The 12,214-nt window shown below is 32.1% G+C and overlaps 1 protein-coding gene across 1 annotated transcript in view; it reads right to left on the reverse strand.

Annotated features, from left to right (window-relative positions):
• Positions 1 to 11,339, reverse strand: part of LOC140447036 (phenoloxidase-activating factor 1-like) — a 30,816-nt gene extending 19,477 nt beyond the window's left edge. Inside the window, exons 1-3 of the mRNA XM_072539622.1 lie at positions 11,083 to 11,339; positions 9,969 to 10,246; positions 1,697 to 1,863 (exon numbers count right to left, since the gene is read on the reverse strand). Of these exons, the coding sequence (XP_072395723.1) occupies positions 1,697 to 1,863; positions 9,969 to 10,246; positions 11,083 to 11,146 (509 nt within the window). The 5' untranslated portion in view covers positions 11,147 to 11,339. The remainder of the gene's footprint in view (positions 1 to 1,696; positions 1,864 to 9,968; positions 10,247 to 11,082) is intronic.
• Positions 11,340 to 12,214: the final 875 nt, after the last annotated feature.

A 12,214-nucleotide genomic window follows, 5' to 3' on the forward strand; every position in this document is an offset into this window, starting at 1 on the left:
CAATTCATAACCTATTTTTACTCGAAATTAACTGTGACAACTATCAAAGTCGTCTAGATGTTAGAAATTAAAATAATTAAGTCGTCGGTGGGATTTGCGTCTCCCTGGTTACAGTTGTTTGACAGTTGTTTGCAATTATTAAAGACAGCTTATTGTTGTTGCAACCGCAAGCGCAAATTTAGTGCGAAAATGAAAAATCTAAACGAAATTGAGTCCGCGGCTAATGATGCAGTAGCACGTTTGGGGCCCTCCAAGTCCGGAATAAAGTATCGGTTAGCGTACAAGCACTTCCAAGGGTGGTGCGATATAAGAGGAGTACGGCAAGTTACCGAAACTAGCTGTTACGTTTTACTGGCATATTTTAATATAATGGAAAATGAAAATAAATGGAAATCTTCTACAATGTGGTCACGATACTCTATGATAAAATCCGAGTTAGTTATTAGAAAAAATGTGGATATAAGCAAATTTTTAAAGTTACGTGCCTTTCTGAAAAAAACAAGCGAAGGATATACTGCAAAGAAGTCTAAAGTTTTTACTAAAGACGAGTTTGATAAATTTTTGTTTGAAGCGCCAGATAAGTTGTATTTAGGATTAAAGGTAAAAAAAATTATATTGCAAAGCATGTAGTATACTCTACTAAATTATAAAAATATTTCAGATTGTTTTGTTAATTGGGGTTACCGACGCCTGTCGATGCGACGAAATGGTAAAAATGAAGACTGTGGACATTGAGGATAAAGAAAATGTAATAATTATCAAAATCTCACACAGTAAAACACGACAAATTACATCTTTTACGATGATTGGTCAAAACTAACTGATAACTGAAAACTGATTTTTTATCAAGTACCAAAATGGAAAGTGTTACCGAAGCGTTATGGGAATACATTCGATCAGCGCAGTAGCCCAAAAAGTAGCTATTTATTTAAATTTAAACGATGCAAGCGCATACACGGGTCACTCTTTACGACGAACTTCAGCAACACTTTTAATTGATGGAGGCGGAAATCTAGAATGCCTCAAACGACATGGGGGCTGGAAATCAAGCACGGTTGCCGAAGGATATATAGAGGATTCAATAAGAAATAAGAACGATAATGCTCAAAAAATTTCAAACCCTTATGATTCGCCAACATCGGGAATGATTGCTGAAAGTTGTTCTCGACCATCAGTATCATCAACAATTACCAATGCGTATCAAGAGTCGGGAACATTTTTGCACGGTTTCAATTTTGAAAATGTCTCATTAACTAATTGTACTTTTAATATTACTATAAATAAAAATGATGTTTAATTGTTGTTAATGACATCTGTATTGTTGCTTTGTGACATGTTTCATATTGTTGCCATGACAACATTTTTCCCTCCGCCGTAAAGAAATGGAAAAAAAAACTGCTGCCGGCGGAGACATCAAACTTTGACAGGCTCAAGTTAGATAAGTAATGTCATCATTATTTGACGTTTGAAGAAAAACATTTTTTCACATTTTGTTAAATAAAAAATTATTAAGAACAAGGTTTCAATTAGCGCATATAGTGATTATGGATGCAAGCTACATTTTGAAGTGATTCCAGCAAATAAACTATACTCCTATTAAAAATGTTAAATTTAAAACATATTCCGCCTGGGGTAATAAAGTTTGACGTTTATGGTGCAAAAATTTAAAAAGCAAACGTTTGTATTAGCTACTTACAACTTTCCGTGATAGTTGACAATAAATTTGTTTACACACTGCCCAGATGTTAGGACGTATCTTTTATGTATTAAAGTCCCCTCACAACGGTGTAAAGTTTGATTGTAGATAAGTTTTACTGCCCATGGAAAGTCTTGTGGTTGTCCACTTGTGAGATGGTCGTTCACCTAAAAGTAAACAAATTGCTTTATAATTTTTAATGAAAAACTATTAAAAATTATAATACCTAAACTACTATTATCCCAAGATAGGACAGAGTCAATTATTTGGATCATTAAAATGAGACCAAAAAACTATTGAAAATTAAGAATAAGCTATTGTGGTTAGAAAACTTTCTATCTGAAAGAACTTTTTGGTCAAAGTGGAAAATGATTGCAGTGTTTCACGTGCAGTACCCAGTGCTGTCAAATGGTAGTTTGGTAGAATGGCAGTCAAAATTGGTTTCATATGTCGACGATTTAAAGTTATTTCACTGTCCACATATCGTTAATATTTTTCAGAATGACCTTAACAAACTATCAAAATGGAGCTTAAAATGGGCTATTCTAATAAATACGCGTAAGTATTGTATCGTTCAATGTGGATATATTAATCTATATATAACATATTTTTTGAATCATGTTTCTCTGAAATTGATACAGAAAGTTAATGATTTTGGTGTTATGGTCAACCAAAAATTAAGTAGTCTACTTAAACAGCAGCAGTAGTTAGTAAAGCGAACTCTGTTTTATACTTTGTATCAAAAGATTTTCATAAAATGTCTCCAGACTTGTTTTTGAAACTCAACAAAAGTTATATCAGACCTCACCTAGAATTTGCAGTGTTAGTTTGGTCACCCCATTTACAAATGGACATTAATTTATTAGAAGGAGTACAACGAAGAGCTACTAAGCTAATTTTTAATCATGGAAGATCAAACTATGAGACTGAACATGTAGCGTTTTAAATTTGGTGGAATATTTTCGTTTTTCTGTTTGCAAATGAATTTTAAAACGATCAATATATTATGGCATTTTAAGTTGAGATTCTAAATATCAAGTTTTGGTATTCAGCTGTTTTTGTCTTTTGTCGTTAAAACGCAATAAACTGGAATATTTAAAAGTTGTTTCAAGTCCCCTAATATAATATTGCAAGTCAGGTATACGGTTTTTCTAAGACGTATTAACTGAGAATATTTTTTTGTCTTTCTTTACATTAATATTCCCCTATTCTCTGTATGTATTGTGAGGTAAAAAATTTCCAGTTAACCAATTTAAAAGTAAATACTCAAGAAGTTTTTTGTCGGTTCGTTGCTGAAGAACGAGGTCAAAAAAGGGTAGATTGTTTGTTTTAAGTTTGTAGGCAAAAACTGGCTGTGAGACGTAAAGGGAAATTTATTTTGCGTTGAAATTTGTAAAATGTAAGGCATCGAGGAGTCGACATTTAAGTCCCAAGCAGAGCAGACAGAAGAGATTTTGAATCGCGAGTCGATTCAATTTTTTTTGTGTAATATCTTAAGACCGGTTAAGGTGATGATACTCTATGCAATGTGACAGTTTAGATCAGAGTAATCACCCATAAGATTTGTGCAGTACACCGGCACTGATGAAATTTGGAAAATGTTTATATAGAATGTCCCCGTCGACAGCTTGATTTCCTCCATCAAGTTTCTGTTCCAATCGTTCCTGCCTACGTATGGAAATGGTTTATTTTTATTCAAGTTGAGAGTTATGTCCTTTGCAGCTCCAGTCCCATAGATGTTAACAAGTTTTTTTTGAAAGTTAAGTGCTAAACAGTGAAATCAGGTAACAATTAACATTTTAATTTTAAAGTAAAGACAGACATTTTTTTGCTAAAACAATAATTGCTTTCATTAAAATTTAAAGGATTTGTAATAAATAATAAATTGTAAATTTGATGGTTTAACAGCTGTCATTTTAATTGTTTTTTTTAATATAATGTTAACATATGACAGCTAGCTTTGTTCTTTTCGATATTCATTTGTTTTGTTTGTTTAAAAAAAGGTTAATCTCTGTGCGATAACATTTGTAAGTTTTGTAGTATCTCCAACCCCTTTGTAAACGAAGTTTGTAAACGGACACATGTAAGTTTTTTATTCTGTATTTGGCAACTAATTATATAGTATATTTTTTGTGCCATTTTTATGTTTGATAACTGTTTGTATGAGACAAAAATAAACGTTTGATTTGTTTCTCTGATCCTTTGTTTATTTTAGTTTAGAAAATCTCCTAACCCTTGTATGTATTTTTGATTTTAGGGAGGAAGAAATTTTCTTTCTTTTTCCAGCAGGAAGTTTTCTTCGAAGCGGCGTCCCTTTTAAATAGCTAGAGGTATCCTTGTCTGCCATATCTTATTTCATTTTGTCCAGGAGATTTATGTAAGTACCCTTTCATTTTTTTTGTAGCTGCCCCAATCCGACCCATTTATTTCACTTATCCACGACCCCAGCTCTCCAACAACCAACTGAGTGTCGTATGCACTAGTAGCGTTTATTTTGCTTGCCCTATCTTCGCCCCATAGTTTTTATCCCCTATTTCTACCCCTATGTTCGTTCCCTGAGGTAGGCAAAATATTTTCGTTACAAACTAAGAAAGCTCAATTTCTCTCCATTAACTAATAGACGAGAAAGTGGTGATATCATATCGACTTATAGAATTCTTAGGGGAGATTTTTGGGTAACATCAAAGTTTTTTAAACCGTAACTGGTGATGAGGGGTCATGCGAGCCCCAACAGATTTTTAAAGTGACATACGTCCTAGCTTACAATTTAGCGCGATTACTTGACCGCCTCAGTACCTTTCCCTCAGTGTATTGTGTGATATAGAGCGGGATAGTCGTGAGCAAATAGGTAAATGTTTACAAATTATACGGAAATAACTGCGATGTGGGGACACTGTGACCCCACCTCACCGGTTACGTTTTTTTTTTATTTTCAGTTAAAAATAGACCTGTCACGATATAAGAAAACATATTTCGATAATCTTAGGTTTGAACAATGGGCTCAAAGTATTCTAGACGCGGATGAGAGTGATTTCAGCGGTAACAATGACTCAGACAATGATCCTGACTATATCAGCGAACACGAGACTGATTCAGAAATTGAATGGGAGCCGGAAACCGTGGAACCTCTATTGAATGTTGAGGATAATATCCCGCAAAATGCAGCATCTTCGGAGGTTAATTCAGACTCGGATCCAAATGAGCAGCAACAAACTCCAGGACCTTCGAGAACGTACTATGGCAAAAATCGATACAAGTGTACTGCAGAAACTCCACCTTCAAATGTAAGAACAGGAAGTTTCAAAATTATCTCTCATCTTCCTGGAGTTATTGGGCCAACCTAATGTCTTGGGAAATTGTGTCTCCAGAAAAGTGCTTAATATTTTAGAAGAAATTGTTCTTAGAACAAATGAAAAACTTACCAGGATTAGAACGAAATATACCGATAATAATAGAACGGGTCTAAAAGATTTAGACATTATTGAACTGAGAGCGTTATTCGGTTTGTTATTTTACTCAGCCATATTTAAATCCAATACGGAAGACTTGAGTTCGATATTAGCCACCGACAGTACTGGTAGAGAAATTTTTAGATGCACCATGTCAGTAAAATGATTCTTAATACTTTTGACAGCGCTTAGGTTTGATGGCGAAACTACGAGGGAAGAACGTAAAAAAGCCGAAAAACTTGCCCCAATTTCATCAATTTTCAATAAGTTTGTAGAAAACAGCAAAAAAAAATTATTGCATAAGGCAGTATGCTTGTATTGATGAAATGCTCATTGGTTTTCGGGGTAGATGTTTATTTCGCATGTACATGCCTCAAAAACCCCCGAAAGTATGGCTTAAAGATAATGGCACTAACTGACGCCCGAATCCATTACTTTTTGGATGTGTATGTATATACTGGTGCTTTAAGTGATGGCCAAACATTGTCAGAAAAAGAAAGAAAATTTAACAAACCAACGCAATCAATTCTTCGTCTTGTAAAATGTATTGAGGGTTCTAACCGTTACTAACTTACGTGAGTACTGTTACTCACGTAAGTGAGTACGTTACAGTACTCACAAAAAAAATAAAATGGAAATACCTATTTCTTTTTTGCCAACTAAAACGAGCTCACACGATCTCTATTTGGATTTGCGATACAGTTACATTAGTTTAATATGTACCTAAACCACGAACAGCGTTACTTTTGATGTCTTCAATGCACTACAGTAATGCAGTAAACGATGAAACAAACAAACCCGAAATTATCGAGTTTTATAATCAAACAAAAGAAGACGTCAATGCATTACATAAAAAATGTACAGTGAATTCTACACATCATAGAAGTTGAAGATGGCCTCTTACTTGTTTTTATACAATTTTGGATATTTCGTCCGTCAATGCGTTTATAATATACTCATCCCTACCTGAAAAAGCCCAAAAGTCGAGATATGAATTCATCAAATCTCTGGCTTGGAAGATTGTGCAGGATCATATGGAAAGAAGACTAACTATTTCTCAAATCCAAGGCAACTGAGACATAATATCGCTTCCATTTTAAAAACAGACATTCCTGAACAAAAAATGCTATTTTAGAAAAAAAGTAAGGTGTTCAAAATGTCCACGATCATTGGATAGAAAAACAAAGATAGTTTGCGTTAGTTGCAAAGCGCCAATATGCCACATGTGTGAAACACACATTTGCAAAGATTGCCTATAAGAATGGATTGTAGTTTTTATGATGTTTTTTGTTTTTGGTTATTTTTTTGTGTTGGTAGGTTAATTGAATGTTTAAGTTTATTTTTTAAGAAAAAAAAATTTTTTTTGTTCCTCATTTTTTTGTTACAGGATAATGTTTAGTCTAGTTACAAAATAACTCAGTTTTTGGGGCTGTTTCTTAGTTTAACTTTTTATGCGTAATAAGTATTTCAAATATTTGTTAAATGTTATAACAAAATAAACGTCTTTAAGTTATTGAAGTCATTTTTTTTAAATATAAACAAATATCAGTGTCTAATTTTGCAAAACAAATTGGGGTCAGTGTGACTCCAACTCACCATACACGTAACAAAAAATGGTCCTCACCAGTTACGGGTTAATATTAACGAAGATGATAGACTAAAAGTAGTAATAAATAAAGGTAATAATTATAAAGGTAATAATTATAAATTGGATAAAGGTAATATTGAAAAAGGAGTCTTTTAAAGGCAAAACTTTTTAGTTAATCAAGTTTTTAATAAATGGAACAGTTTAGTGATGACATAGTAGAAGCTACTAGTTTAAATATTATAGTTTCAAAAACAAGTTTAATGAAAGCTTACAGGATATTGTAACTATAGTTTATTTTTATGAACGAGAGAGTAATTAGCATAATTTTAACTGGTAGCTCCGACCACTCCATGGGCGTGCTCAAGATTAATTGAAAAATTACTTTGAATAATTGTAAAAAATAAATGAATTATTTCAGTGCTATAAAGTGTTATGTGTATGTAAACAAAAGTGACCTCTTTTATCACACACTATATTAGAACTGACTGGCCTACATTAAAAAGGGTTTTAAAAAATTCACATTTTTTTTTAATTTTTAAAAATTACAAAAGAGAAAAAGAGTTTTTAAAACCGTCTAAGGTATGTTAAATAGATGAATAAAAATATTAATATAAAACTTACAGCTACTTGTTACAAATCCAAATCAGATTCAGAAGATGAACTTTCAGAACCAAGATTTATAATAACTGGCTCGATCATTTTATCAGTAATATTGTCCAGCTTCCACATTTTTTCCTCTTCTTTAATAGTGTGATTTACTGCCTTTTCCCAGTTTTCAGGTTTTACATTATTTGCGGCCTCCAAAAACAACCGTTTAACATCATGAATTTTAAAAGTGGTATTTTTTCTTGAAACTTCACTCTTTATCTGTGCCCATACCAGTTCAATCGTGTTTAATTCACAATGATATGGTGGGGATCTAAGTACTGTCATTCCACGATTTTTGGCAATTTCATCAATTTCGTATTTTTAAAATTTTTCTTTATGAAGGTCACACAACGAATAAAGTTCCTTTCTTATAGATCCGGGATGGTACGTAATATTTTTTGAACTCAGCCAATTCTGCAAGTCTTTTTGTAACCACTTGGTTGTGGGCAGTCCTTCTATAAGTCTGGAGTGATAACTTGCATTATCCATTACTATTACACAGTTCTTAGGAAGAAGATCTATCATTTGTTCGAACCATTCTTGAAAGACATCAGCGTTCATGTCTTCATGGTAGTCACCGGTACGAGTTGATTCAAAAGTTAATAAACCACCTTCAACAAAACCGTCTGAACTGCCAATGTGTACTATTATCAGCCTGCGTCACTTTCCTGATGGTGGGTTTAAACCAGTAGATAAGTTATTTACAAAAGCGTGCCTTTGACTTGTAACAGTTTCATCCTGCCAAAATTTATTTGGTGTATGACCCTCGTTGATCCATGTTTCATCAAGATAAAATATTTTTCTTTTTTGGTTTCTCATTTCCTTTATGGTTCTTAGAAAATGTCTTCTCCATATGACAATATCGCTTCTTTCTAATAAAATAGACTTTCTGGGATTCTTTTTCCAGCGGAAGCCTATTTCTTTTAAAAGTTCCATAACGTACTTCGACTTATTTTTGGGTAATCCTTATCATCTCGAACTGAGACAAGAACTTTATCCAATGTTGGAAATTCTTGTCTAAAGAAGAATTCATGCACTTTCCATCGAAGTCCTTCTTTAAAATGATATTCTATTTGAAATTTTGGTTTCCCTGGAGCATTACGTGGCATTTGAAAACTACCACATTTCTCTTCTTTAATAACTCTCTAAATCGTAGATTTCCCAACACCAAGTGTACTGCTAACTAACTCAACGGTCTCATCAACACTTTTACATAAACGTTTGTCTGTAAATGATTTAAAACAATTAAATATTAATGTTTTTTCATTAACTGTAGGACCAATTTTTCGGCGTTTACACGGCACTTCCAAATTTTCCATAACACTAGTATACACAATAAACTGCACCTTGCAACTGAAGTACCTACTTTTAGTGAACTGTTAAGAATTTTGAATACGCCACTTGGACCTTCCTATATACAAAATGGAAAAACCCACTATCACATTTTCTGTGGAATAAGTTTAGAAGGTAATTATCTAGTCAATTACTGTCGTAGATTCCTGGAATTAAAGAATTAAATGTTTGATTGTTGAAACCCTTACTTCGTGGAATGCACTCATTTCAGATAAAATAAAACGTTTTATTTTATCTAAAGAATTAAACTTTATTTTGCAAATAGGCAAAGAATTAAACTTTATTTTGCAAATAGATAAAATAAAACGTTTTATTTTATCTAAAGAATTAAACTTCATTTTGCAAATAGGTAGGTACTTATTAAACTTTTATTGGTTATATATAACCAATAAAATAAACATCTTACATTTCTTGAAAATTAATTAGTACCTGTTAACCTCCATCACTCCGACACTGGCAACCTTATTTAGGGATTAGTAACCCTCACAACTATTGTATTCTATTCTGCTCCAACCTTTATACCTGGTGGTCATACTCAATTTAAAATTGTTTTCCTATATACTTCTGTAAACTTATTGACAAATATCTGTTTTTCATTGAGTCACCCGTATCAACAGTTTAGGGATTTGCATACATAATTTATTGTTTTATGACTCTCTCATACATAAAAATACACTATAGTCTTGTATTAACTATAATATTTGTATTTTTTGTTTTTTTTAACTGTTAAAGTAGTAAGGATATATTGAAATGATTTGTCTTCATGACAATAAATTTTCTAATCTTATGTGTAATTTGTTATATTTGTATTTAATTTGCTATTATTTCAAGTACTTGTAATTTCAACTTTTTTAAGTATTTTTTTTTTCTCTTTTGGATATTATTTTTATTTTTACTTTGTTAAAGAATTTAATTTTTTTGTCTGTTTGATGTTTGATATCGTACAATGATATCATTGTATAATAATAATAATAGTCATTGTGATGAGAGTTTCCTTTATATCCCATCAACATACCATAGGGTTGGAAGATAACCTGTTGAGCATTGGGGCTCGAAGGAGTGGTCCTGATTTAATTGAATCAATCCTTCTCACCCCAATAAACTGTATACCCGAACGTCCTAACGAGCATGCCAGTCTTTACAATTTGGGTTGAGTACTATTGCTTGCTTGCTTGTATAGCTAAATAAAAGCGACGGATATATCAATAATATATACGAGAAAATTCATACATACCAGCACTCCACATTGAGTTTCCAGAATTAGAGAATTCGTCTTGAAGTCTGTGTTTCTTTTAGTTCGTTTTGGAGGTCGGTTGGAATCTGTGTAGTCAGACTGAGTGCCACAACACACTATAGGTAGATTATCGTAATATCCACATAGGGATTCTTGCATGAAATCTTTTTGGGATTGCGTTACAGTACTTTTAAGAGCATCTGTAAATGTTTTGCACTTATATATTGACTCACATTTTGTGTTTTCTTTATTTGGAGATATACAGTCAATTCTGTAATCTGAAAAAGAAGTTTAGTTTTTTAAGAATGTATGTATTAAAACTAGAAAAGTATTTTGTATTAATCAACGCAAAACTAACAAACATGAAACAAAAAATCAATAATGGTGGTCGGAGAATATGCAAACGTTAGTAAACAAGAAGAAAACTGCTTATCAGAAATGGATGTCAACGAGAAAGGAAAAAAATCACAACATATTATATAAAAAATTAAATCGAGATGTAAAAAGAGAAGTAGTAAAAAGTAAAAATAAGATATGGGATCGAAGATGTGCAGAGGTGGATAGGTATAATGGGTGGAACAATAGTTTGGCAAGCGTGGAAGGTGATACAGTCTCTCCAGAGGAAAGTACAGGAAAAATCTAACTTACAGTTAATAGATCTAAAACAGTGGAAACGCCATTATGAGGTCTTACTGACAGAGGATAAATGTAAATTACAAGAGATCGAAATGAAAGAAATATGCAAACATACACAAATAATTGATAAAACAACCGGAGAGTTAAGCGATGCCCTCAAAAGATCGAAAAATGGTAAAGCAGCAGGAACTGGTGACAAAAAAGATAACGTTAACGGTTTGTAGCAGTTATTGTTCTTGGAAGTCATATTTTTATTCTATTTTAGCTGCTGAGGATTAGCAAAGGCCAGTATCATAATATGATCTTTTCTATTGGTATTTCTTTGTTAATTTTATACAACAATACTTAAAACTAACATTTATTGTCACTTATCATTAACAGCAAATCTCGTCAACTAAGGACTTCTTATCTACTATACATTGTCTTTGTCTATTTACATATATAATAATCTATTCAGTTTGTATATAAAATTGCCTACCTGCATGAACATAACAAACAAACACAAAAAACAATGCACAAACCGCAATATATTGCTGCACCATTTTAACTAGCACTAACTTCAATCTCCTCGTCGACCTTGGTTATACTAATCAGAATTATTTTTTTAACTTTTTATTTATGAAGACCAGCTTCTCTCGTGCTGTTGTGACCGAGGGTATTGGTAAAACCAGACGGATTATCACATTACAGTATGATGCAAAAAAAACGGTGTTGACAGAAGTCAAAAATAGCATGTCAATAATCTGGGTATTTTCGATTAATTTTTACGTCTTTGTTAAACACATGTAACCAAATAACTAAATAAATTTTATGAATTAAGTAATAATATCCATAAATATTTATTGTTTGATTTATATTTTTTTATATTTCCTATTTTTTAATACTTGTTTAAGAATTAAATACTTTATATTTAAAACATTTTCTAAAATAAGTATCTTTCGACGTGAAACAATTATTATAGAAACGATTAAGTATTCATAAAAAAACATTTTGAATAATTCAGTAACTTTAATTGTTACTTAATATGTTTTTTGTTTATTTCGTATCAAAAGCGTTTTTACGTCAATCAGAAATTAATTTCCATAAGTACATAAATAAAGGAAACACAAACATAAAACATACAGAATAATCAACAGCAATTGTGATGATGTAATGCAACAGAATGTTGTAATAAATGTGGTAAATTTCGTATAGGTACAGTTCACCAAAAATAGCTGAAAGTCTGAAATTCTATAGTCCATTTCCATCATATTGATAGCACATTATGTATGCAAATGCCTAAACTGTTGATACAAGTGACTCAATGAAAAATAGATATTTGTCAACAAGTTTACAGAAGTATATAGGAAAACAATTTTAAATTGAGTATGACCACCAGGTATAAAGGTTGAAGCAGAATAGAATACAATAGTTTTGAGGGTTACTAATCCCTAAATAAAGTTGCCAGTGTCGGAGTGATGGAGATTAACAGGTACTAAAGAATTTGCAAGAAATGTAAGATGTTTATTTTATTGGTTATATATAAAATAATTTGTGGCCGTAACAGGGGCCGATTTGTAAAAAAATGAATATTATTTTAATCAAATTCCATTTCAGATTCACTACTTTCT

Source organism: Diabrotica undecimpunctata, chromosome 7 (genome assembly GCF_040954645.1).
Source record: "Diabrotica undecimpunctata isolate CICGRU chromosome 7, icDiaUnde3, whole genome shotgun sequence".
Classification (NCBI taxonomy): Eukaryota; Metazoa; Arthropoda; class Insecta; order Coleoptera; family Chrysomelidae; genus Diabrotica; species Diabrotica undecimpunctata.